This window comes from Gekko japonicus, unplaced genomic scaffold, assembly GCF_001447785.1.
Source record: "Gekko japonicus isolate JY-2015 unplaced genomic scaffold, Gekko_japonicus_V1.1 scaffold971, whole genome shotgun sequence".
NCBI lineage: Eukaryota > Metazoa > Chordata > Lepidosauria > Squamata > Gekkonidae > Gekko > Gekko japonicus.
This window is the reverse complement of record NW_015173151.1, coordinates 511,160-538,905: the sequence shown is the minus strand read 5'-3', so window position 1 is coordinate 538,905 and position 27,746 is coordinate 511,160. Positions and strand designations below refer to the sequence as shown.

Sequence of the window (27,746 nt, the reverse complement as noted above, 5' to 3'; positions counted from 1 at the left end):
TGTAATTTCCCGGATCTCCTCTGGAACCCTTTTTAAAGATGGGAGTGACATTAGCTACCTTCCAATCCTCAGGAATGGAGGCAGATTTTAAGGAAAGATTACATATCTTTGTCAGGAGATCTACAAGTTCACATTTGAGTTCTTTCAGAACTCTCGGATGTATGCCATCTGGGCCTGGTGATTTATCAGTTTTTAAGTTGTCTATCAGTTTTAGGACCTCCTCTCTCGTCACCTCAATCTGACTCAGGTCTTTCAACACCCCTCCCGAACTCAGCGGCTCTGGAGTGGGCAAGCACCTCTCATCTTCCACAGTGAAGACGGAGGCAAAAAATGCATTTAGCTTCTCAGCCATTTCCCTATCATCCTTCAATACTCCTTTTACCCCTTGGTCGTCCAAGGGCCCCACTGCCTCCCTGGCTGGTTTCCTGCTTCTAATGTATTTGAAGAAAGTTTTATTGTTGGTTTTTACGTTTTTTGCTATATGCTCCTCATATTCCCTTTTTGCCTGCCTGACCTCAGACTTGCATTTTATTTGCCATAGCCTGTGTTCTGTTTTATCAGCCTCACTGTGACTAGCTTTCCACCGCTTAAAGGAATCCTTTTTACCTTTTACAGCTTCCATTACTTTGTTTGTTAACCATGTAGGCTTTTTCTTATACCTGTTTGTGCCTTTCCTAACCTGCGGAATATATTTTATTTGAGCTTCTAGAATTGTAGTTTTAAACAGTTTCCAAGCTTCCCCAATGGTTTTGACCCTTTCTACTTTTCCCTTCAGTTTCCTCCCCACATGTCCCCTCATATCAGAAAAATTACCCCTTTTAAAGTTAAAAGTGGTTGTGTGAGTCTTTTTGGCCAATTCCCTATTTGTACAAATGTTGAACTCAACAACATTATGATCACTGTTCCCAAGCGGTGCAATCACTTTTACATCTCTCACCAGGTCTTGAGTGTTACTTAGGACCAAATCAAGGATCGCCTCTCCCCTGGTAGGTTCCATGACCATCTGCTCCATAGCACAGTCATTTAGAGTGTCTAGAAACTCAATCTCTTTCTCTCGACTAGAACACATATTGACCCAATCAATGTGTGGGTAGTTAAAATCACCTATTACGACACAGTGTTTTTGTCTAGCTGCTATCTTTAATTCATTCATCATTTTATAATCCTCCTCTATCTTTTGATCCGGTGGGCGATAACAAACTCCCAGTGTTAAGTTTCCTTTTGGCCCCCCTATTTCAACCCACAGAACTTCAAGAAGCGAATCCAATTCTCTTAGCCTCTCGATCTTTCTGGACTTTATACCCTCTCTGACATACAGAGCCACCCCACCTCCAACCCTTCCCCCCCTATCCTTCCGATATAATATATAACCGGGAATCACCGTATCCCACTGATTTTCCTCATCCCACCAAGTTTCTGAAATACCCACAATGTCTATTTTTCCCTCTGACACCAAGCACTCCAACTCCCCGATTTTACCTCGGACACTTCGAGCATTTGTATAGAAACAGCTGTAATTTCCCATACTGGTTAAGCCTGCCACCTTCCTCTTGCAATCTCGAGACCTTGTCAGGCAGTCCATGTCACTAGCCATGGTCTCAGTGGACAATTTCAATCCACCTCCCTGTAGAAAAGCAACAGGTACCCCCTCATCTCTCTGAGATGAGCCAACCCGAACCAGAGACTTTTCATCTCCTGTCGGCTTTCCCCCAATATTCAGTTTAAAAACTGCTCTGCCACCTTTTTGATTTTAAGCGCCAGCAGCCTGGTTCCTTCTCGGGACAAGTGGAGACCGTCTCGCCTGTACAGCTCCCTCTTGTTCCAAAAAGAATCCCAGTGCCTAACAAACCTGAACCCTTCCCCTCTACACCATCGTCTCATCCACGCATTGAGACTCCTGATCTGTGCCTGTCTCTCCGGCCCTGCGCGTGGAACAGGTAGCACTTCTGAGAAGGCTACCTTGGAGGTCCTGGCCTTGAGTTTCCTGCCCAGCAGCCTAAATTTCTCCTCCAGGACCTCACGACTGCATTTCCCCACATCGTTGGTGCCGACATGCACCACGACCACTGGCTCCTCCCCAGCACTATCTACCAGCCTATCTAAAACACGCGTAATGTCCGCTACCTTTGCACCAGGCAGGCAAGTCACCATACGGTCAGTACGCGGGTTCGCCACCCAGCTGTCTACCTGCCTAAGGATCGAATCACCCACTACCAAGAGCCCCCCTCCCACCCTGCCCAGGGATGGTTCCTTGGTGCAAAAGGATAACCGCTCACCAGCTGGGGAAGAGGTCCCTTCTGAGGGCACATTCCCCTTATCCTCAGCACGGTGCCCTGTTTCCCCTAGACCCTCATGCTCCCTGACAGCAGCGGGGCTGCCAGATCCAGAGTGGGACGTAGCTAACAAGTCCCCGAGAGTCTTTTCTGTGCGCCTAGCTGACTGTCTCTGCTTCTCCAGGTCAGCCACCTTGGCCTCAAGGGAGCACACACGTTCCCTGAGAACCAGGAGCTCCTTGCACCGAGCACACACCCAAGACTTCTGCCCAGTGGGCAGATAGTCATACATGTGACACTCTGTGCAAAACACTGGATAGCCCCCAACCCCCTGCTGGCATTCTGGCTTCATAATTCTTTTAAAATAAGTAAATGTAATCCCCCTTTTAAATCCCTTTGTATTTATGTGTTTTTTTCTTGTCAAAGTCAAATTACTTTATGGGGAAAACAAGGAGCCTAGGGTTTTCACTTTCTGCCTCTTCTTGGGCGTCTCACAGAGCCCCTAGTCCAAGAGTCCCTGGGCTAAGAGCCACGGGCAAAGAGCCCTTTAGCTCGCCCTTCGGCTCGTGCCAGAGGCTCGTGCCTCTGGCAAGGTGCTTCCTTAAATAGAGGCCTCCCCCAGCAGAGTGCTGGCAGCAGCTATTCAAATGCACCCAGGCACTCAATCACATGCAAAACAATGCCCCTTCCTTTTCCTCTCAATTGCAGTCAATCACAGTCAAACAATGCCCTTTCCTCTCTCAAGCAGCCAGGAATCTGCAAAAACTCCAAGCGCTTCCACACACTCCCAGACCAGTTCTCCCACCAAAATCCTCAGCTGGATCCTCTCCGCTGAAAGCAAATAAAAAACCACTCACCCCTCTGTCTCCTGCTCCTGCTCCTGCTCAGAGCTCAGCTGGGTCTCCTCTGCCTCTGGCCAGGTGTTTCCTTAAATAGAGGGCCTTAACCTTTCCTCATAGGGAAAGTGTTCCAATCCTTTTATCATTCGAGTTGCCCTTTTCTGCACTTTTTCTAAAGCTATATCCTCAGCTGAATCCTCTCAGCTGAAAGCAAGTAAAAAACCACTCACCCCTCTGTCTCCTGCTCCTGCTCAGAGCTCAGCTGGGTCTCCTCTGCCTCTGGCAAGGTGCTTCCTTAAATAGAGGCCTCCCCCAGCAGAGGGCAGGCAGCAGCTATTCAAATGCACCCAGGCACTCAATCACATGCAAAACAATGCCCCTTCCTTTTCCTCTCAATTGCAGTCAATCACAGTCAAACAATGCCCTTTCCTCTCCCTCTCTCAAGCAGCCAGGAATCTGCAACAACTCCAAGTGCTTCCCCACATTCCCAGACCAGTTCTCCCACCAATATCCTCAGCTGAATCCTCTCAGCTGAAAGCAAGTAAAAAAACCACTCACCCCTCTGTCTCCTGCTCCTGCTCAGAGCTCAGCTGGGTCTCCCTCATAAAAAAGAAAAATAGAGTACAGACAACAAAATGGATCCAATATGTATTATAGTGCACTGGGGGGGGGGAACCCCTAAAAGAATGTTCACTGTCTGTTCACCAAAGTCTTCCCAAGAGGTATTGGTGAAGTAGCCCCGAACAGTGTAAGACCAGACAACATATCCTTCTGCTAACCTATAGGATTCAGTGCAAGATGCCACTCAGGTATGGGGTGGTCTCTGATAGAAACTTACTGATGGTAAAACTCCTTGTTCAGCTATGAACTTTTACCCAGATATATGTTTTTTCAGAGTCCTAGTTAGTATAGTGCCTCAGATTTTTAGACTGGGAGCTTGGAACGTGGAGGCCATGGAAGGCTCATGAACTCAAGCAAAGGTACATTCAAAGGGCAAGGCTTTAGCTTTCAAACATAGCTTAGAAACCAAGGACTTATGGGACCTCAGAACCAAGAAACCAAAGTCAATTATAACAAAACCTATGTAGCATAGATAAATAAAAAGGCCTTATGCTCAAACCCCAAATTCTGTCACAGGCATGAACCAAACCACAAAGCAAAATCCATGGTGAATTTTGCCCTGTTGATGGTTTCCGAACTGAAGTTCATGACAGGTCTACCATCACACAGTTCCATGAACTTTTAAGGCAGTTTGTGGCAGTTCATGCCAGTTCGTAGCTGGAGCAGAAAGCCTGAAAAGCAGCTTAGCAGTGGGGAGCGCTCCCCACCGCTCAGCTGTTTCAGGCTTTCTTGTTCAGTCACTTGAAAGTTTAAAGGGACTGCACAAGAAAATTCAGAACAGCTGAGCGGCGGGGAGTGCTCCCCACCACTCAGTTCTTTTTTAGGCTTTCTGCAAATACTGTTTAAAGGGCCTGCATTCCCTTTCAACTGAGTTTGCAGGGGTCATGAACCGGTTCAGTTTGCCAGATCCCCCAGTTTGTGGTTCGATTTGTGGTTCAGCCATGAACTGAAACGCAAAAATGCAGTTCATGCCCATCCCTCCTTAGGAGATCACAAAAGCAATTCTATTATGATCCCACTTACTTTGGTCTTCTCAAAGAGCCTTACTCCCAGGAAACTGTTTCTAGGATTGCACTCCACATCTCTGCCTGCTCATCTCCCTGAGAACTGCAGTCAAAATAGGCAGCAAATCTTGCAAAGTTCATTTTTATATATACTGATCGTGATATATATGATTTTAACTGTTGCTGCTTGTGCCATGCAGAGTAGAATTTTTCAAATGAAATCATAGGCATTTGAGGAAGCTGCAAGTTGTTTTAAAACATCACAAATGCAGTAAACAGAAAAGCCAGGCAGCTAGCGAAGCTAACCTTGATAAAGCTCCTCCCTCCCTGCTTCCACTGGCCCCTTCCCAGCATTTGCTTCCAGTCCCAACCTTTGGCCATGGCATTGACCTATGCAGGTGTCCCATCAGGACAAACTGCAGACAAAACACCCTGGCCTTGAGTATGTCGGTCTGTGTGAGGAATCTGCTCCTATTGAGTAGGATTGAGGATTGAGGCAACGTCTGCCTTCCCTTTCCCTTCCTTCGTGGGATCTCTGGGAAGAAGGCTGAGAGAAATGGCAGTGACCTTCCTTCTCCTGGCCAGTTTGGGGGGTAAGTGATCCTCCTGCTTTCAGCTAGGAACTAGAAAACATGTACTTTCTGCCCCTTCCTCCTCCTCCTGCTTCCACCTTATCTCACTGTTTCGTCGTTCCTTTTAAAGACCAGATCAGAGCCCTGCTGGGCAGCTTCAGGTGGATTTGCAAACAATATTGACAAAAGGTTGGACTTGATCCGATGCAGCCAGTCAGTTCTTTTGTTCTTTACCAACAGTATACTCAGGATCACAACATGGGGGTGGTCTTCGTGATTATGGGGCCCTAAGGAAAAGTTCAGGATGGCCCCCCCCATTGCCCGCCCCAGGGTCAAGCAAGAAGCAGCCTTCACTTCTTCTGAGATGGACGAGAGCTGTTGCTGGAAGCTGGCAGCCTCATACAGAGTATGTACAAGTGGATGCTCTGGTGAGCTGACTACCCAAGCCCCAGATGGGATGGGTACATGGCAAAGAAGGGAGCCTGCTCTTTTCTTTCTTTTCCCTCTTCCATCAGGGAGCCCAGCCATGGGCAGTTGGGAGTCGGGACAACCCCATCGGGGAGGCAGGACGTCCCTTTGCAGAAGCCATGCTGATTTTTCCTTAGCAGACTTTGTTTCTTGACATGCTTAAAAATTTTCTCTTTAATAACAGTCCGTACCCATTTACCTGGAGCAGATGTTAGGCTAACTGGCCTGCAATTTCCTGAATCCCCTCTGAACCCCTTTTTAAAGATTGGCGTGGCATGGAGGCTGATTATAGCAAGAACAGATACTTGTTAGTAGATCAATTACTTCACTTTTGAGTTCTTTGAGAACCCTTGGATGTATGTTGTCTGGATCTGCAGACTTTTTTTTTAGTTTTCAATCTGCCTGCTAATCCTAGTGTTGGAAATGCATGTGCTTACAAGGTCTGACAATCCAGTCATTATAGGGTTAACTTGTTTACCTAGTATTGCTATTGTTTAGACTGACCTGGAAGGGAAACCTGGCACAGAGCCAATGGGGAATTAGCCCGGGAAAAGTAACTTACATTGTGATACAGATTGGTTGTTTGTTTCAGCTGACTTCCTTTCTAGGGGTCGAGAAGAAGGACAGATTCTCCATTATCTGTGTGTAGTGTGTAACAATGATTTGAACTGTAAGCAGCTTAGAAAATGTAGCTCTTAGGAGTTTGTTATTTTGTAGGTTTCCTGTATACCTTTTACCCTTAGAAATAAAGGTTTTTCAATGCAAAGAAATCTCTTCTTTCCAATAGAGCAAGCTCCATTGATACTCTGAGTAATTTAAATACTTTTGACTATTTTACAACACCTAGAACTTCAGCTCTTGTCACCTCATTTTGACTCAGTTCTTCAGTGTTCCCTCTAAGCTGTGTTAGTGTGAGCTACTTCACAGTTTTTTAGCCTCCGGCTCACACATTTTTGTCTTGGCTCAGGAAGGATGGCTCAAGAGCAAACTAATTTATGCAGCAGCCAAATCACTTGCTCACAACTTTAGTGCTAGTAGCCTACAAGGTAGAATTTTTGCTCACAAGACTCCACACCTTATAGAGAGCATTGCTGTCATGCCCTATCCCTGAGCCAAGCCCTCAAATGTTGTTTTTTTAAAAAAAACCCTAAATCCTCCACCAAGGCACTCAGACTGAACTGGGGAGTCCCACTTCACCAACCCACCCTTCCCTTTATAACTCCCAGGACTCTCAGATGGGGTGTGGTGAAAGTATAGTATTGGAACCACCTGATCCTCACAGCGACAGAACTTATATCCACCAGGACATTCTCCCATATATTTATCTTATCTCTAGGCAGGTTGCAGTATTAAATGCAACACACATTTGACTCAGGAAAAAAACACAAAATAACAAGTTTATTTAACTGGCCAGAGTGTCTGATTCTTCTCCAAATCTCATCAGAGCTCAATGTCACAAAGTAAGAGAGAGCTGGGTCTTGAGAGTGTATGTTTTTACAATCTATATCCAGAGGTTGATTCGGGGGGGAACGTGGGGGATTGCCGTTCCCCCGGGTGAGGTGCAGGGGGCGGGGCACATGACGAAGCCCCGCCCCCTGCTTCCGGCCGCCCCGCTTCCGGCCCTCATTCAGCCAGGAGGAGGCAGGAGAAGAGGGAGGGTAAGTTGCTTCCTCCCCACCTCTGATGTCAGGGGGTGTGGCATATGCTAATGAGTTATGCTAATGAGTTCCCCTAGCTCTTTTTCTATGAAATGACCCCTGTCTATATCCTATTGGCCACCTGTGGCCCCCTTCTGCAGGCAGCTGAGTCTGTGAACTGGGGCCACAGGGAAGCCAAACAGATTTTTCAGCAAACTTGGGGCACTCCCCAGATTTTCAGGAAAAAAACTGAAATCTTTTAAAAACTCTGTTAGGGGGAGTAATTCCCCCAATCTCTCTCCAGAATTTGTTGGGAGCCTCACTGAGTCCAGTGGAGACGGTACAGCCAGGGAGTACTGCTGGGCCCAGCAGCAGTGGCTATGCAACCCAGGAGCCTTGCAGGGGATGCCACCACCCACAGCACATCCCATGAGTCACCCTGGGCCCAATGGTGGCTGCTGGGCCCGGTGCAAAAGGGGGGGTAGGAAATCCCCTGTGAGTCTTGCAACCCCACATTTGAGCAGCTCCCTAACGACACTGAGAGCAGGAGGGAGGAGAAAGCCTTGACAGGCCCATCCAGAACAGCTCTGGGAGAGCCGGTGAGACCAGAGAGTAGGTGAGGGAAGCCTCGAGAAGCCCATCCGAGGCACCTGCAGAGTGGTGGGGGGAGGTGGGGGGAGGTGGGGGGACTGGAGTCTGTAGGGGATCCTGAGGACCACATCAGGCCCCGTGAGAAAGTGTGGGGGGAGACGGGTTTCCCCCCACCCGAGTATTGCAGGCCCCCACTTGTTTAGTATATTTGAGAAGTTCAGGCTTGTAAAGGTAGAATACATATGAAACGAGCAAGAGACCAGTAGTACCTTAAAGACTAACAAAATATGTGGAAAACACTTTGCCAGAATCAAAGTATTTTCCTGGAGTGAACAATGATTCTCTACTGTTTAGGAAGGTCAATGTTTGTGTGGCTCTATCCTTCCACAGTGCAATAGCATTAAGCCTGTTGAGCTCCAAGATTAGAAGTGTAGTGTATCCAGCCTGACATGTCCGGACATGCCCGGACTGGCTCAGGCACAAACACCACTAGCTTCATGCCAAAAGACAATGGGCCAGTAGGATCCTAGCCAGGCCCAATGAAAGGGCTAGGTCCCCAGCTGGGAGTCCAATAGGTCTCTCGGTTACTGTAAATAGCCTATCAGGAGTGGGGTGTGTGTTTGGTGTGTTTGGTGGCGGGTTTTCTGAAGGAATATAAGCTGGCCTGCGAGCCAGCCAAGTGTCTTTGTTCCTGACTAAATAAAGGTATGCTTAGCTGAAATCACTCTCCGTCCGCATACTTTTCAAGAAAAAACCTGGAACCCAACAATCTATAAATCAATTGACTAAGGGAGGTTGGGCTTTCTGCTTAACCAGCCCAGAATCTGAGTGCTAAATGTAGGATGGGGGTGTTAAAATCCCTCCCCATGATATGAGATAGTTCAAGGGGACATTGAGGTTGGAGAACTAAGCCTGTCAATTGCCTGCCTGCAGCCGGCAACCCCGCACCCCACCTTCAGCCCCAATTTTCTTCCATTTAAAAACTGATGCACAGGTGACAAAATTCCAGAAAATGGCTTTGTCAAGGAGTCCAAGGCTGAACCCCATGGGTGGGAGCGGTGGCACAGGTGGTAAAACGCCTGCAGTAACATCAAGCAAGCAGCCGCTATGGCTGTTCGATACCCACCGTGGCTAGGGTGAGCTCCCGGCCCCAGTCCTAGCTTCCGCCCACCCAGCGGTTCGAAAGCAAAGTAAAGGAAAGCAAGTAGATAAATGGGTACCTACCCTTAGAAGGGGCACCCTCCTCCATCTGAGGTTGTGGTGGGAACATCAGCAGTGGCGGCAGCGGCAGCAACAGCGGCGACAGCAACAACAGCAACAACGGCATGGTGTGGCGATCCCTGGTGGCCAGAGAAACATCGACCAGTGGAGGTGAAAGGAGAGTCGTGGAGAGTTGCGGAGGAGCGCGGTGACGTAAAGGCGCAGGCTCGGCGGAGCCGGATGTGGATATAGCCGAGCCGGAACTGATACGGACCGTGCGCCAGAAACCTCCAAGCTAAGAAGACCTGCCCTGACACCAAGGAAATGCCGACCCCAAATGGACCGCTGGAGAAGCCAGAGCCGAAGAATAGCTACCCCCCACTTGGGTGCTGGTAGGCAGCCCCCACCCCCTATACTATGTGGCCTTAGTAAGGGACTTGAAACTTGCACTTGCAACCTGCCTGTAAACCGCTCTGAGACCTTCGGGTCAGAGTGGTATAAACTGAAACAAACAAACAAACAAATAAATAATGCTTTATTTAATTCCTGTCAAGACAAAAAGTTTAATCTATGAGGAACAGAACTCTCTAAAATCACATATCAAAAAACAAACAAGAAAACTAGCTTAACTATCTAACACATTTCAAGACCTGCATTAGATGCCACAAACCTTAAGTGCAAGAATCAAGGGCCACAGCTTATGCATTCTCTACAATGCTGTCTATTGCAATATAAGCATGGCATAGTCCAGGCCTTCAGTCCATCAGAATCCAAGCTAGCTTCTTTTCCCCCCCAAGCTCTTGACTCAATTATTTTTTTGACCAAGCAGCCTCAGATGATGATGACACCCAATCAGGACATGTTCTTGCTGGAACCCTGTATAAAATTACCTCATCACCCCTGATCCTTCCCTTCCCATCCTATGGGGCACAGATTCTCATGAGAAGCTAATTACCATATTTCCAATTCTGGCCTTGAAGGTGATAAGGCCTGTGTAGGCAGAGACACCAGTTAGCAGTACCTGCAGGATGGAACCAGCCCATTACTGTTCACATTAATCCTTGAGGGTGGTCAGGGGCAGTGTTCCCTCTAAGCTGAGTTAGTGTGAGCTAGCTCAAAGATTTTTAGCCTCCAGCTCACACATTTTTGTCTTAGCTCAGGAAGGATGGCTCCAGAGCAAACCAGTTTATCCAGCAGCCAAATCGCTCGCTCACACCTTTAATGCCAGTCGCTCACAAAGTAGAATTTTTGCTCACAAGACTCCACAGCTTAGAGGGAGCATTGGTCAGGGGTGCTTTTCCTCACAGGCTTCCATACTGCCACTCTAAGAATTTCCCCGTGTCTATATGGTCTTTGCCATAGGCATTAGGTGAAATCCCTATCATGTCACCTGGAAATAACATCACATCCTCCCCAAAGTCCACCCTCTCTAGACACCACCCTCAAAATATCTCAGAATTTGTTGAGGCAGTGTCGGCAATTTTGTGGGGAACACTTCTTTCTGACCACCATTTCTTGACTCTAATTGTGAAGAAGCTCAAGTATCGTCTTGTGTGGAAAGGGTGGAGAGATTAGAGGTTACTAAAATTATGGACAGAATGGAGAGAAGGGGGAATTTGTTTAGAATAGAAAGTTACTCTGTGAAGTTGACAGGCAATACATACATTCTCAACTGACAAAGAGATGAACCTCTTTTTTGTTTATTGTGTGTGTGTGTGTGTGTGTGTGTTTCTGTACCTTGCTTTTCTCCCCAGTGGGGACTCAAACCAGCTCAAAACATGGTTCTTCTACCTTCCATTTTATCCTTTGGCTGAGAGAGAGAGAGACTGGCCCCAGGTGGCCCAGTGAGCATCCATGACAAGATAGGAATTCTGACCTGGGCCTCAATGCACTACACTAGCCAAGGTCCTCTTCACACAAGCATAATTGTCAGATGTCTTCTTTAAAAGATGAGACAAACTACACATTCATGGAGGATGCTTGTTAATCATGATCGCTAACTGGAACCTTCAAGCACAGAGGCAATATCCCCTTAAATGCTAGATTCCTACAACAAAAAAATATGGAATGAGCAATTGTTGGGTTTTTTTGGTACCTCAGGCACTTACCTGCTGCTTATTGGGAAAAGAATGCTGGTTGAAAATAGATTGAGACAATTATGCCTACCCTTTATTTTGCTAATTACCTTTTTGTATTTGTGGTATTCTCAACTGATAATCTCACTCTCTGAACATTGATCTTCCTAGGTGTGGTTTGGAGCTTAGATACTGCAGACTCAGACACAGCTGAGATCAGGTTGGTGGATGGTTCAAGTCGCTGCAGTGGGAGAGTAGAAGTGCTCCATAATGGAACGTGGGGAACTGTTTGTGATGATAACTGGGGCTTCGAGGATGCCATAGTTGTGTGTAGGCAACTGGGCTGTCTAAGAGTGATAGCAGCCCCAGAAAAAGCACATTTTGGAGAAGGAACTGGACAAATATGGCTGGATGAAGTTCAGTGTAAAGGCACAGAATCATCTCTCAGTCAGTGCCTAGCAAATCCTTGGGGAGACGAGAACTGCAGCCATCGAGAAGATGCTAGTGTCATCTGTTCAGGTAAGTTCAAGACCTGAGGGCTTGATTCACACGTTACTTTTGACGTAACTAGGGTTGTAGCAGAAAAAAATATTACCTGGTCACCAGTCTTCCATCTTGGGTACCAGCCTCACTTAGGTTCACTGGGCTGGATGGGATCTAGCAGGACACCAAGTCTTGTTGGGATAAGAAGAGGACACAAGCATGGACACTATTTTATTGAACCTTAAGCAAAATAACAGAAAAGCTCAGAGCGTAGAACTTAAACACAGTGTACACTTGATAACAAGCTAAGAAAGAGAATTCTCTTGATTGCCATGCAGAGGGCCTTAAACCAGCCAGTCTGATTGACAGTAGTTTACAACGGAATATTGACCCTTTTTATACCTTTTTGCAAGATGAAAGACATACATCAAATGTCCTGTGGCAATGTCATGAGGTCATCAATAGCTAGACCCTTCCCCTTAATGACACCATAAAATCATAAACTTTGCCTCCCCAAGGGCTATCAGTTAGGTCAGAGCCTCCGGCCAGAGCCGGAGAGTTATAAACAAAAATATCCAGATATTCAGCCTTGAGGCTTAGTGCACTTGGATAAATGAATGTGATCTATGTGGGAAAAGGGCTCACGGTGTTCAAAGTCAGGCATCACTTTGCTGCTAGGAAGCAGCCATTGGACATACTGCAGTGCTTCATGGGAAGGGACCAAATTCTGCTTTTGCTACATCTATTCAATATACCTTATACATAAATGGCCAAGTCTCCCTTAATCCAAAATTCTGCCACAGTTGTCAACTAGCCAGGAAAAGTAGCATGGCCCAATCCTGTGCCTTTCGTTATCACAGTTTGATATGCAGGAATATGTATATGAAAATTTTCATGGCAAGCTAATGTCTCTGTATCAGTCAACTATTAAGGGCACTGGCCAGAAGCAGGCATGAAAAGCTTTCAAGAGAATGAAATCATTCAGAGATTGACAAGGTAAGATCCATTTGAAAATATTTCTGATCAATGTTCTTCCCAGTTTGATAAATGTTGATATTTACCACATTGGAGGAAGGCATTGTGAAGGAACAAACTACCCAAGGTGGTCAATACCAGTTTCCAGAGAAAACTCATCTCCTTGTGCTTGTTTCTGAATACGACTTTGGAGTCCGGTTGGCCACTGCCAAAGATAGAATGCTGATACCACTGGTCATGAATGAGGACATGAATGCTTATATTATATACTGAATTTTTATTTTTGTTTCTTTTGAAATCTGGAAGGTTTGCCATGAAGGACTGCTGCTTCAGCATTAATTGCACTAGTGGTAACATTCAATTTTTAAAATCTCTGAACAGAGGTAAAGCTGGTGAATGGTTCAACTCCGTGTGCTGGCCGGGTTGAGGTGCTCCATAACCAAGAATGGGGAACGGTATGTGAAAATGGCTGGGACATCAACGAAGCCCGTGTTGTGTGCCGGGAAGTGGGCTGTGGAGATGCTATAGTTGCATCAGGTGGAGCTCAGTTTGGACAAGGATCTGGTCCCACTTGGATTGATGAAGTCAACTGCACAGGAACAGAAGATTATCTAAGCAAATGCCCAGCAAAAAAATTGTCAAAACACAGCTGTGACCACAGCAAGGATGCTGGTGTAGTGTGTTCAGGTAATGGTCATAGAACCCATTGATATGAAAAGGGTCTGTGAAATTATAGAGCTCCTCACCCTGCCCTAAGCCGATCCCAAATAACTTCCTAGGTAAGGCTGGGACAATAGCACCAAGGCCAGGATTGATTAGGAGTAAACCACTGGTAATCTTTATACCAAATATACCCCCTTGGAAGGTTGTTTCCTGGTCTACTAGTTGGAAAACAAAGTGCCTCTTCATCTTCACTTTCCAAAAGTAGATGTTTTTCAGCCAAGAAGAAGGGGAATCATATTGATCACATTCAGTGGGACCTGATAACAAGGCAGAGGTCCAGGGATTGAAAGAAAAAATCCAAAAAGGAAGAGAACAGGACCACATCTAGCTGTAATCTAGTTAGTAATCTCAGAAGCAACTTGAAATCTGGATCCAGCAGAAGCACCCAAGATGGAGTAGATTCAAGCCTCTGCATAATAATATTGCACAGACAGTGAGCTATGGGCTTGGCAAGCAGAGCTAGTAGAGGTGGGCCCCTAGTTTTAAATAAGGTAAGAGAGAGGGGGGGTCCTGGTACAAAGGATGTGTGTTCAGGAGCAGGTTTAGCCTGATGATCAAAGTGGAGCTTTGATGAGGAAATCAAATGGAGAAAAATTGATCTGCAAAACATCGTTCTAGGTAGAGGTAAAATAGATCTGTATCCAAATATAGACATACATTCTGAGTCTGGAAATGATAACAGTGACAAAATCTGTGCACTATAGGCATTAATTACAGGGAGTTTTTATTGATTATCTGAAGGCCAATAAACTGGTCCATTGAAGGCAGAAGGGAATGGGAGCTCAGCTCTCAGGCATCTGCCTTGACCTAGCTTGATGCCACACCCCTCCTAATAAATACTTTATAACTTTTGGTGCTGGGAGTGGTTCTCTGTACCACATAGACCTCCACCATTTTGAACACGTTAATTTAAAATGGTCACCAGGGAGAAGGCAGGCAGCTGGCAAGTGGCTATTCCTCCAAGGGGATACCAGGCAGTAAACTCCCTGTGGTGACCAGGAGCTGGGCAGTGGGAGACACAGAGGCAAGGCCTCAGAACTTGGAAGGGAAGCTAGGAGTCCTGACCCTCCCAGTGGGCAATTCCTGCAAAGGCCAGAGAAAAATAAAAGCCTCTTCAGGTGTGGGGAAAACTTTGGACGGCAGGGTGGAACTAGGGCTGCCAAACTGCAGCGGGGGATCCGTGCGTCGTCACAGGATCGCTGCTGCGGGGGGACAGCGATACGCGTTGCACCGGCATCGCCAGGATGTGATGCTACGCGTCGCTCTGGCAACGGGACTCCAAACAGCCCTGTTGCCAGAGCAACGTGTAGTGTCACATCCTGGCGACGCCGGTGCAATGCGTATTGCTGTCCCTCCACAGCAGCGATCCTGCGACGACGCACAGATCCCCCGCCGCGGTTTGGCAGCCCTAGGTGGAACAGGGCCTGCAGGCCAGAGCATGCCTGTTCTGCCACACATGCTTAATCAACATCTGTGCTAGCACAGATACGAGGTGCCTTATATAAAGAAAGGATTTATACAGTAAAATAGCTCCAAAAATCTTCATTTGTGTTTATTTTCTTCTCAGAAGTACCTGAGATCAGATTAGTGAATGGCCTCAATCGATGTTCTGGGAGAGTTGAGATATTCCACAACAAACTTTGGGGAACTGTATGTGACGATGACTGGGACCTTGAAGATGCCAAAGTGGTGTGTCGTTACCTTGGGTGTGGAGCTGCTTTATCAGCCCCACGGGGTGCTCATTTTGGAGCAGGATCTGTGCCTATCTGGCTAGATGGTGTTAACTGCACAGGGACAGAGAAATCTATCAGTGAGTGCCCTGCAAATTACCAGGTGAAGAGTAACTGTTCCCACATTAAAGAAGCTGGTGTTGTATGCAGAGGTAAGGGGCACTCATGCAAATTTTAAAATGAAAACAGGAGTGTTGCACTTTCTTCTGATTCGGTTATTTTGAATTTCTGTTTCATACCAAAGTAAACTAATCAGGGATCCTGAAAAGACATCTACTTCAGTTCTTTTCTAAGAGAGTAGACCACTTCTCTATCATTTGTTCTCTTCTTCCAAACAAACATCTAAGAGCAACCCATATAGTCCGTATTAAGGCAGGCAGTGCTTCGCCAGGAGGGAATTTTATTTTTGTTTTATTTAGGGTTTTTTTTAATTTTAGCTTCAATATTTCTATATTTATCTTGTTTCTAATTCCCTCCCTTCTGCTTTTTAGAAGAGGAGGGGGAAAGTAAGGGTTTTAATAAGTAAGAAAGTGATTGTTTGATTTGCAATTTTATTACAGCCAGTATTAGAGGTTATACAAACATACCATGGAGTTTTCCTTGACTGGTTATGCTGTTGTCCTGCCAGCTTTCTGTTTGGCTTTGTTAGGGTTTCAACTGCTAGATAATCCACTGTTCTGTAACCTTTCTTTTTTCTTCTTCTTTTAATCTCTTTTTTAACTCACTTGGTGCATATGTGAGGTGGCAAAGATATTGGTTCTTGGTGGAGGTGAGGCAGAAGAGAACAATCTGTTTTTCTGCTGTGTTTGGTATTTATGTTATTTCTTTTTGTTGTTGTTATTTTAAGTTATTTTAAATTACTTCTGGAACTGAGCAGGTAATACAGATTACATTAGGGTACAATGAGAAACAAGCTGGCTGCCAAGAAATACCTACAGAGAAAATATCTTTAAATGCCACAAGCAAGCCAACTATATTGTAAGCTACAAATGAGATTGGAAAGGGAGGAAAATATCTAAATGTCATATGATGCAGAAGTGATTGAGCTGCATCCACTAGTCCATTTCCACAGATGGATTTCCAACCACGGGTCATGACTTTTTGTCTTTACCATCCTGCTGCAGTGCCCAATGCCCCCTGAAATGCTGTCTGTGGGGTTGCTATAGGATCACGTGCAATCACAATGCTTGATTATTGATGATGGCTGTTTTTGTTACTTCTTTCACTCTCTGTGGAGTGGGCATAGGATACTGACTACCAGCACCTCACTGTTATTGGAGATAGGTTGGCCTTGGGGTGCTTGCATTGGGCTGTTGATCTATTGTGAACAGAATGCATGTGTACCTTTGAATGTGATCTTTGATATTTTTCCTGACATATATGCTGACAACTGTCATTGTGCCTTCTCAAGAGTCTGATCATAATATATTTCTATTCAGATCCTAGCATTTGATAGAAGAGGTTTAGAATAGAAGGTATATCTTATGTTTGTATCTCCCTTTTGAAGATGTAAGGATTTAAGATTTGGTATTAATTGTTGGAGGCTTTTAGATTTAATTAGAGAGCAACAGAATGGAATGTGCATTTGCAAGTTGCAGGTTTCCCTGCTGAAAGGCACCCAAGGCCAGAGTCATGCGAAGGAAGCTATCTGAGTGTTCCCAAAATAATAACTTCCCTTGTAAAGCACAGCAGATGGTCCCAGGAAGTCTGCCAAGAGCTACGTTTAATGTGAATCATTGCACCTTATTAAGAACCTCCGCAGTTTTAGGCGGAGGCAAACAGTGTTCTTCGAAGTTTCTCATTGTCCTGAAACCAGATAAGCAGACGTAATCACTGACATTCCTGACCAGTATAGAGGCACACCAATAGAGAGGTGCAAAGTCAAATGATGCTCTGATGATGCTACCTGCCTGGTACCAATGAGGGATTTTTCTCTGTGTAAACTATAACTGATGTCATCTGAGGTATAAGACCGTCTGCCCTTCCTGGGGCAGAATACAGCTTGGTGTTGCTGGGTGCTAAGATATCCAGTCCTGTATTTCCTGTTTCTTGCAATAAACAGATAATATCTAACTCATTGGACTCCGACTGTGTGTTCCTCACCCGGCCCCGGGAGCACAAAGGCACAGATTTGTGCATCATATGCATGGATATTTCCCTGTCCCTTAACTGATTAAAGAGTAAACCATAAAAGAACAATCCCAATTTACTTGTATTTTAAAAGGAAAATCAGCAATTTCTACATTCACATACCATTTATAACTAATCTGATTCATATATGACTTGATATGAGGTACGCATACCACGAGGAGTGACCATTCACTGCCCTTTCCCAGTTCTGGTCCATCTTGTTCAAATTTCCACTCCATATGGTTAATGGATTTCATACGTGTTAGTATATGGGAATTTCCCTGGATCCGGGTATCTCACAGACATGTGTGTTTGTTTGTTTGTCTCATCAGAGGTCCGTCTAATGAATGGTTCAGATCGCTGCTCTGGGAGAGTTGAGGTGTATCGGAATGAACAGTGGGGAACTATATGTGATGATGGATGGGATCTACAAGATGCTCAAGTGGTGTGCGGAGCGATGAACTGTGGAAATGCCTTATCAGCATTAGGAGGAGCACACTATGGCCAAGGATCTGGAACCATCTGGCCCAAAACACTTAACTGCGTGGGAAATGAAACATTCCTCAAAGAATGCCCCAAAAGTCCTTGGGAAGAGCATAGCTGTGACCACACAAAGGATGCAAGCGTGAAATGCTCAAGTACTTTTATATTATGCCATGTAATTTAGGAACTCAATCCTAGGTTTTTTTCCTAGGGTCACTGAGATCACATTCAAGTTTTAGCTTAATTACAGTCAACTAATCTTCAAAGGCAAATTTTATGGACGAAATTTGCATGGTGTCAACTTTCTGAATGAAAAGATAGAGCCACAGGAACTGTGTAAAGTGCGCTCAATGTTTCTTTAATGATAGCAATAATGTTGTAAATATGAAAATTACAAAAGTGATACTAATACACTCAAATTGTAAATCCAGTTACATAAGATAGACGATAACAACGACGGCGGGACGTTGGTCTCCGGAATGTGATGCCGTTTCGACAAACGTCTTCTTCTGACCAAGAATCTATAAGTGGATGATGTATGGAAAGTTGCACTTCAATAGAAAAGCTACCCGATTCACATGGAGTTCAATAACAGTTTCACCTATTTCATTGCACAAGTAATGGAGGAAATTTCTCTCAGACGAAGTAAAGCTTATGTGTTTTCTCCATTACTTATTGAACTCCATGTGAATCGGGTAGCTTTTCTATTGAAGTGCAACTTTCCATACATCATCCACTTATAGATTCTTGGTCAGAAGAAGACGTTTGTCGAAACGGCATCACATTCCAGAGACCACCGTCCCGCCGTCGTTGTTATCGTCTATCTTATGTAACTGGATTTACAATTTGAGTGCATTAGTGTCACTTTTGTAATTTTAATATTTACAACATTATTGCTATCGTTAAAGAAACATTGAGTGCACTTTACGCAGTTCCTGTGGCTCTATCTTTTCATGTCTATGGACTGTGACCATATTTGTCTGTGTACAAACTTTCTGAATGAAACAGGTTGTTGACAACAAATGATGCCAGAGTCATCAGACAACCAGACACATCTCTTAATGGAGACTCAGGTCCTCAGTGTTCCCTCTAAGCTGAGTTAGTGTGAGCTAGCTCATAGTTTTTTAGCTTCTGACTCACACATTTTTGTCTTAGCTCAGGAAGGATGGCTCCAGAGCAAACTAATTTATGCCATAGATAAATCACTCACTCACAACTTTAATGCCAGTAGCTCACAAAGTAGAATTTTTGTTCATAAGTCTCCACAGCTTAGTGGGAGCATTCCCCAGTCTCCTTGCAGACTGATTCCTAAAACTGCCTATAATGAAACAGCCAGATCTGTTTGAAGATTTCTTCAGCTATCAACCCAGGTAGATGGATTATGACCTAGAACCCTCAGCCAATAGATTCCAGTGGTGGTTATTTAAGCAAGCATTTTCTAGGCATCAATGGCTGCTGTTGTTGTTGTTGTTCAGTCGCACAGTTGAGTCTGACTCTTTGTGACCCCATGGACCACATCATGCCAGGGCTCCCTGCCCTCCACCATCCACCGGAGCCTGCTCAACTTCATGTTCTTTGCATCGATAACACCAATGGCTATCACAGAAACATAGAAACCATTTTTTTTAAAAAAAAACAAACCAAAGACACAGCATCATTTATATGTCCAGCAGCGGGGGGGGCAGTGGTAGTGGCGGCCGGGAGCGCTCACGGAGGCGACGGGGCGGCAGCACACACTCCTTCCTGCCTGCCTGCTGGCCCCTACTCCCTCCTCCTCCTGCAGGCCAGCTGGGAGGTCTCCAGCCCCCCCGGGAGGTTGGCATCTGAGGGGGGTGCCGCTAGGCGGCTTCGCCTAGGGCACCCAAACCCCTCGAGCCGGCCTTGCCTCCAGGGGAACTGATCTTGATTTTCTTGAGATCAATTGTAATAGGGAGAGATCTCCAGGTGCCAGCTGGAGGTTGGCAACTCTGGCCTACGATTATGTAATCATTATATTTATTATTACAGCTTGCACTGAACAGTGGCCTATTAGAGAGGGCCTTTCTCTCTATTGCTTTCAATCAGTGAGCACAGGATTTGTGTCTGGGATGAACCCAGAGGCATTATTCTTTTTTGCCTTGAACTTTCACAATAGTCAGCTACTTATATGAGTAGCCATAGCTGACCAGATCCCTTCCCTCAAATATGAATGAGAGCTATTATTATTATTATTATTATTTTGCCTTGAACTTTCACAATAGTCAGCTACTTATATGAGTAGCCATAGCTGACCGGATCCCTTCCCTCAAATATGAATGAGAGCTAGAGAGGAAGAGGTGCTGGTTAGAATGGGTAAAGAAATAACAATTTTTCCCACTGTTCTAGGTCAACTCAGATTGATCAATGGTTCAAATAACTGCTCTGGGAGAGTCGAACTGCTCCACAACCACCAATGGAGAACTGTGTGTGATGATGGCTGGGATATACACAGTGCTAAAGTTGTGTGCAGGGAACTTGATTGTGGAGAAGCCCTGGAAGCCCTACATGGAGCTCAATTTGGGAAGGGAACTCATCCCATCTGGCAGTTTAATGTCCATTGTAATGGGACAGAAGCTACCCTCATGGACTGCCAGCTAATGCCTTGGGGACCAGTCAGATGCAGCCATGAAGAAGATTTCGGTGTAGTGTGCTCACGCAGTTGGCAGGCAGGTACTAGAAGGCACTAAACTGTAGTCCTGGAAACTGACCTCTGTACAGTCATTCCCAATAAATAAAAGTATTTCTACATTTAGTTAAGAGTTCATCCAGGATCTAGTCTCAAGAGCTACATTTTTAAAAAGCCACACGATGGCTGTGGTCACACACACTAAATAACCCACTTTCTAATGCACTTTCAGTGCACTTTCCAACTGTGTGAACGGACAAAATCCAGTTGGAAAAGGCATTAAAGTGGATTATTGTGTGTGACCACAGCCTATGGCTGAGTTCAGACTGGCAGTTTGAAGCGGGAGGGAGTCGTGGCAAAAAAGACCCGAAACAGTTTGATTGGTGCAGTGTGACCAGGTTTTCCCGGTCCCGACTGATGTGGGAACATACCGGGGAGGAGGTGCAAGGGAGCGTTCACACTGTTGGTTGGGATGCGTGGCTGTAAGCGGCTTTTTCTGGTAATCCGGTTATGTGCACTTATGCGCTCATGTGCATAAGCGCTCATGCACATAACCAGATTACCAGAAAAAGCCTCAGTCGATGTTCTGGGAGAGTTAAGATATTCCACAACAAACTTTGGGGAACTGTATGTGACGATGACTGGGACCTTGAAGTTGCCAGAGTAGTGTGTTGTTACCTTGGGTGTGGAGCTGCTTTATCAGCCCCACGGGGTGCTCATTTTGGAGCAGGATCTGTGCCTATCTGGCTAGATGGTGTTAACTGCACAGGGACAGAGAAATCTATCAGTGAGTGCCCTGCAAATTACCAGGTGAAGAGTAACTGTTCCCACATTAAAGAAGCTGGTGTTGTATGCAGAGGTAAGGGGCACTCATGCAAATTTTAAAATGAAAACAGGAGTGTTGCACTTTCTTCTGATTCAATTATTTTGAATTTCTGTTTCATACCAAAGTAAACTAATCAGGGATCCTGAAAAGACATCTACTTCAGTTCTTTTCTAAGAGAGTAGATCACTTCTCTATCATTTGTTCTCTTCTTCCAAACAAACATCTAAGAGCAACCCATATAGTCCGTATTAACGCAGGCAGTGCTTCGCCAGGAGGGAATTTTCTTTTTGTTTTATTTAGGTTTTTTTTAAATTTTAGCTTCAATATTTCTATATTTATCTTGTTTCTAATTCCCTCCCTTCTGCTTTTTAGAAGAGGAGGGGGAAAGTAAGGGTTTTAATAAGTAAGAAAGTGCATGTTTGATTTGCAATTTTATTACAGCCAGTATTAGAGGTTATACAAACATACAGTGGAGTTTTCCTTGACTGGTTATGCCATTGTCCTGCCAGCTGTCTGTTTTGCTTTGTTAGGGTTTCAACTGCTAGATAATTCACTGTTCTGTAACCTTTCTTATTTCTTCTTCTTTTAATCCCTTTTTAAACTCATGGTGCATATGTGAGGTGGCAAAGAAAGATATTGGTTCTTGGTGGAGGTGAGGCAGAAGAGAACAATCTGTTTTTCTGCTGTGTTTGGTATTTATGTTATTTCTTTTTGTTGTTGTTATTTTAAGTTATTTTAAATTACTTCTGGAACTGAGCAGGTAACACAGATTACATTAGGGTACAATGAGAAACAAGCTGGCTGCCAAGAAATACCTACAGAGAAAATATCTTTAAATGCCACAAGCAAGCCAACCCAAGGCCAGAGTCATGCGAAGGAAGCTATCTGAGTGTTCCCAAAATAATAACTTCCCTTGTAAATGCTCAAGTACTTTTATATTATGCCATGTAATTTAGGAACTCATCCTAGGTTTTGTTTCTAGGGTCACTGAGATAACATTCAAATTTTAGCTTAATTACAGTCAACTAATCTTCCAAGGCAAATTTTATGGACGAAATTTGCATGGTGTCCACTTTCTGAATGAAACAGGTTGTTGACAACAAATGATGCCAGAAACAGTCATCAGACAACCAGACACATCTCTTAATGGAGACTCGGGGCCTCAGTGTTCCCTGTAAGCTGAGTTAGTGTGAGCTAGCTCATAGTTTTTAGCTTCTGGCTCATACATTTTTGTCTTAGCTCAGGAAGGATGGCTCCAGAGCAAACTAATTTATGCCATAGACAAATCACTCGCTCACAACTTTAATGCCAGTAGCTCATAAAGTAGAATTTGTGTTCATAAGTCTCCACGGCTTAGTTGGAGCATTCCCCAGTCTCCTTGCAGACTGATTCCTAAAACTGCCTATGAATGAAACAGCCAAATCTGTTTGAAGATTTCTTCAGCTGTCACCCAGGTAGATGGATTATGGCCAAGAATCATCAGCCAATAGATTCCAGTGGTGGTTATTTAAGCAAGCATTTTCTAGGCATCAATGGCTATTGTTGTTGTTGTTGTTCAGTCGCACAGTTGAGTCTGACTCTTTGTGACCCCATGGACCACATCATGCCAGGGCCGCTCAACTTCATGTTCTTTGCATCGATAACACCAATGGCTATCACAGAAACATAGAAACCATTTTTTTTAAAAAAAAACAAACCAAAGACACAGCATCATTTATATGTCCAGCACATATGTTCAGATGCTGTCAGCAATTCTTTAAGGCAGTTTAATATGAGGCTGAGAAATAGTGGCATACCCAAGACAGGGTTGCCAGCTCTGGATTGGGAAATACCTGGAGATTTTGTGTAGCGACTAGGGTGAGTGGGGTTTGGGGAGGGGAGGGACCTCAGCATGGTATAATGCCATAGCGCCCACCCTCCAGACCAGCCATTTCCTCCAGCTTTGCCCGCTGCAAGAGGAGGACGCACGGCGGGGGGACGGTAGGTAGGGGCGGCGCTCCTCCCAGGCAGCTGCTGGTCAAGCACGCCGGCGGCCGCCCCCGCCGCTGCGCGTCCTCCTCCTGCAGCCAGCACAGCTCCTCCCAGCCTGGGACGAGCTTTGCCGGCTGCAAGAGGAGGACGCGCAGCGGGGGGGGCAGTGGTAGTGGCGGCCGGGAGCGCTCACGGAGGCGACGGGGCGGCAGCACACACTCCTTCCTGCCTGCCTGCTGGCCCCTACTCCCTCCTCCTCCTGCAGGCCAGCTGGGAGGTCTCCAGCCCCCCCGGGAGGTTGGCATCTGAGGGGGGTGCCGCTAGGCGGCTTCGCCTAGGGCACCCAAACCCCTCGAGCCGGCCTTGCCTCCAGGGGAACTGATCTTGATTTTCTTGAGATCAATTGTAATAGGGAGAGATCTCCAGGTGCCAGCTGGAGGTTGGCAACTCTGGCCTGAGACCATGTAATCATTATATTTATTATTACAGCTTGCACTGAACAGTGGCCTATTAGAGAGGGCCTTTCTCTCTATTGCTTTCAATCAGTGAGCACAGGATTTGTGTCTGGGATGAACCCAGAGGCATTATTCTTTTTTGCCTTGAACTTTCACAATAGTCAGCTACTTATATGAGTAGCCATAGCTGACCAGATCCCTTCCCTCAAATATGAATGAGAGCTAGAGAGGAAGTATGGATGGGTAAAGAAATAACAATTTTCCCCACTGTTCTAGGTCAACTCAGATTGATCAATGGTTCAAATAACTGCTCTGGGAGAGTCGAACTGCTCCACAACCACCAATGGAGAACTGTGTGTGATGATGGCTGGGATATACACAGTGCTAAAGTTGTGTGCAGGGAACTTGATTGTGGGGAAGCCCTACATGGAGCTCAGTTTGGGAAGGGAACTCATCCCATCTGGCAGTTTAATGTCCATTGTAATGGGACAGAAGCTACCCTCATGGACTTCCAGCTGAAGCCTTGGGGACCATTCAGATGCAACCATGAAGAAGATGTTGGTGTTGTGTGCTCATGTGCATAAGTGCTCATGCACATAAGTGCATCTTTACCAATCGCGGCTTTTCGCGTTCACACTTCCGGGAAGTGGGATGGACGTGGGATAATCGTGCTTCCAGGGTTTGATACCACTTTCACCTGGTATCTTTTAAGCTCGGGAGGGAAGCGTTACAAGGTGGGTTGAGTATGCCTGGGGAACGCCTGGAATTTGTGCCTGTGTGAACTGGCCCCTTTAATCCGTTTGTGAAACATTTCTGAAATGTGCCTCTATTGGGGCAAACTGCCAGTCTGAACTTGGCCTATGTATGTGCATTTTCTCCAATAACAATCTGATACTGTAGCCAACAGTAGAGTAATTACTGCATCGCTAACCCCTTTAAACAGGAGCTGCGGTGGCTCAAGTGGTTAAGACGCTGAACTGCAGGCTGTGGAAGGTTGGTAGAGACCCGAGTGTGCCGCATGACAAAGTGAGCTCCCGTCTCTAGTTCCAGCTCCTGCCAACCTAGCAGTTTGAAAGCAAGAAATTGCAAGTAGATAAATAGGTACCACTTCAGTGGGAAGGTAACAGCGTTCCGTGGGCCTTGGTGTTTAGTCATGCCGGCCACATGACCACGGAAATGTCTAAGGACAGCGCTGGCTCTTCGGCTTTGAAACGGAGATGAGCACCGCAACCCTAGAGCTGGATTCAACTGGCTTTCGAGCAAGGAAACCTTTACCTTTACCTTTAACCCCTTTAAAGTAACTAAAAAATAACAATACATGTGCTGTCATTTTATTACCCCACAACAAGGACACAGTCAATTATTTGAAGGAATCAAGTTCTAATGATCCTCAAGGTTTTTTTGTTCTTTTAATTTTAATTTTAAATCAACCCTCCAAACAGAAAAAAATTAAAAATATATGTAACAAAATATACCAACAATGTGGCAAGTTTACAGAGAAGCATCTATAAAAAGTTTCAAAATATCTACAAAATATGTCTATACACAGTTGTCATCGTGCATCATACATTCAAATGCTGATAAAGTTATCCATTAAATTACTGGAGGTTGGGCATATATCTTTCTGTTGTTGCAGTATAAGGCTTTTAGCAATGGTAAGGGCATGGTCAATTTTCGTTGACCATCAGTTAGCCTCCAGGAGTTAAACAAATAGTTTCAAAGTATGTAAGCATCCTCAAAGATCTTTACTTTATTTACAGTCCATGACCAGAATACAAATAAGTAAGAAAAAGAATGACCATAGCCTTGGTAAAATATAAAAATTAAGGTATACAAATATAAAAATGTATAAAAGTAATTAAAACTAATACAAATGCAGCAATTTCTAACCTAACTACATAAAAATATAGATATAAAATTCAGTCAGCTACTATCTTCCACATTAAATTGGGAAGTATATATAGAACGCAATTTAATCGCTTGTCCTCAAAGATCACTTAATATTCTAATACAAAATGAATATGAGTAATTACTTCCTCCAGTAAAGACAGAATAACTGGACTGAGCCAAATCATATGTCTAAGAAACACATCTTGTAAAAAGCAATGCCAGTAAATAGACACTTTACTTAGACCTCTATTTAAAACATCCTTTGGTGCCTGCTATAAGCTAAACATAATTTTTGCTGACTAAGTCATAGCTTGAGGTCCACAGAAACCACATGTATAAGATTTAGGACTATATCCCATTGCTTTGGCAAAATGGGACAATCTAACTCCTTATCCAATTCATTTCTGAGACTTTGCATATCATAGCTATTAACTGACATTAAAAAATTATAAACAAACATTGTAGGTTTCATTTTCTGTATTGATTCAATAAGACTTTCCAAGAGTAAGGAAGATTCTTGAACACTTAGTGCTGCAGGACCAAAAGATGTTGCAGTGTGTAAATATTGCTGTTCAACATAGGCTAACAAAGTAAAAATCCCACTCTTTGGCCAAGCCTTCCATGAAAAAGATTTCTTTACCATGTTTAAATTTAGATTGGCCCATAATGTTAATTTAGCATTTTAAAGTGGGTTAAATTGATATTGTTGTAACATTGGTCCCGTTCATACGAGGGGTTTTGGTCCAGGAGCGAGATAGAACGGGGGCGGAGCAAACGGGCGCGATCCCACGGCAACATCTGGGAATCATTGCCTGCCCGTCCCCGATCTGTCTCTTCCATGCGAAAACCCGCACTAAAAAGAACCACCTACCTGGGTGGTTTGTGTGAAATAGAGCGCCTCAAACCGGCCGTGGGATCGGCCGCGCGTCCTTGCGCCGGCACATCCCGGCCTCTGGCCGAACTGCGCATGGTTGAGCATGTGCGGTTCTGCAGCCTCCCCCTTGCCTCCGACTCTTCCTCCCCAGCATGTGATCGTGCTGGGGAGCAATGGCACGCGGTGCACGGGATCCGTGTGATCCCGCCCGCGCGTCTCTTTTTTGATGCGACTCTCTTTAGCCGCGCTTTGCCGGGTGTTTTCCCTTCCATGTGGCAGGGGCCATTATAGGCCAAAATTCTTTCACTGCAGAAACTGCAGGACGACCAGGATCTATTTTAGCATGAATAGATTGTAATGCATTCCATTTAAAGAGGAGCACCAGGCAAGAAGCCTCCAAAATAGCCCAAGATGGATAGTCCAATCCCAATAATTAGTACAAGTTAACATGCCTGATGATATAAACTAAGATTAGGAAACCCAAATTCACCTTCATTAAGAGAGAGCAATCCAAGGCTTTAAACCCCACATAAATTCCTGAAATAAAATATTAACATCATGGATATCACTAAAACAGAGGTGTCAAACATGTGGCCCATGCGCCAGATCCAACCCCTACTGGGCAGCTATCTGGCCCAGAAGGAACTGGCTCTCTGCTGCTTCCTGCTTCCTGCTTCCTGTTTCTGCTTTCTGTTCCCTGCATCACAGTTTTTTTCCCAGTCTCTCATATTTCTTGCTTCATAGAGGGGAGAAAGAAAGCCAAGTCTCCTCTCCCTCAAGTGGCTGAGGAGGGGGATGAAGGGGAGGGTGAGAAATGAAGTCCCGTGGCACTTTTAAGACCAACAATGTTTTATTCCAGGTATAAGCTTTTGTGTGCCTGCACACTTCTTCAGAGAGGAGGGAGGGAAAGTGTTAAGTCCGTGCTTAACAAAATAGCCAGAGAGTGATTTCAGCAAAACTCAGGTTTATTTCAGCTCGACGATCAACTTCTCTGACACGGTACAACTCTGATAGCCCGAACAGCTTTTACATTGCAGCTGCTCGGTATTTAAACATTCCGGGCTAATGTAGCCACACCTACTATACACATATCAACCTATCAGGTTGAGCGAATAACAGACCAATCATATGCGTTCCCGCTTACAGACAGTTCAAATGTGATTGGCCACAATGTCTTCGGCGCGAATCCCTGCCGAAGCCTGAAGCTTTGCATAGCTTCTCTATGGGATGATTCACGTTCATCCTAATGCATTCAGGGCAGCATCTGAATACATTACAGAAA

The 27,746-nt window shown here is 45.1% G+C and overlaps 1 protein-coding gene across 1 annotated transcript; it reads left to right on the top strand.

The window, feature by feature from the left end:
- Positions 1–11,778: 11,778 nt before the first annotated feature.
- LOC107119783 (deleted in malignant brain tumors 1 protein-like) lies at positions 11,779–27,282 on the top strand. Its single transcript, XM_015422376.1, has 6 exons — positions 11,779–11,799; positions 13,122–13,431; positions 15,029–15,343; positions 16,894–16,907; positions 17,656–17,959; positions 27,209–27,282. Exons 1-6 carry the CDS (start codon positions 11,779–11,781, stop codon positions 27,280–27,282), a joined length of 1,038 nt encoding a protein of 345 aa, XP_015277862.1.
- Positions 27,283–27,746: the final 464 nt, after the last annotated feature.

Excerpts from the sequence above, each read along its gene's own strand:
- LOC107119783 (XM_015422376.1), top strand. The coding sequence starts at position 11,779 with ATGCTAGTGTCATCTGTTCAG. Across the intron at positions 11,800-13,121 it reads TGCTAGTGTCATCTGTTCAG|GTAAAGCTGGTGAATGGTTC; the intron begins GTAAGTTCAAGA and ends CTCTGAACAGAG. Across the intron at positions 13,432-15,028 it reads TGTAGTGTGTTCAGGTAATG|AAGTACCTGAGATCAGATTA; the intron begins GTCATAGAACCC and ends TTTTCTTCTCAG.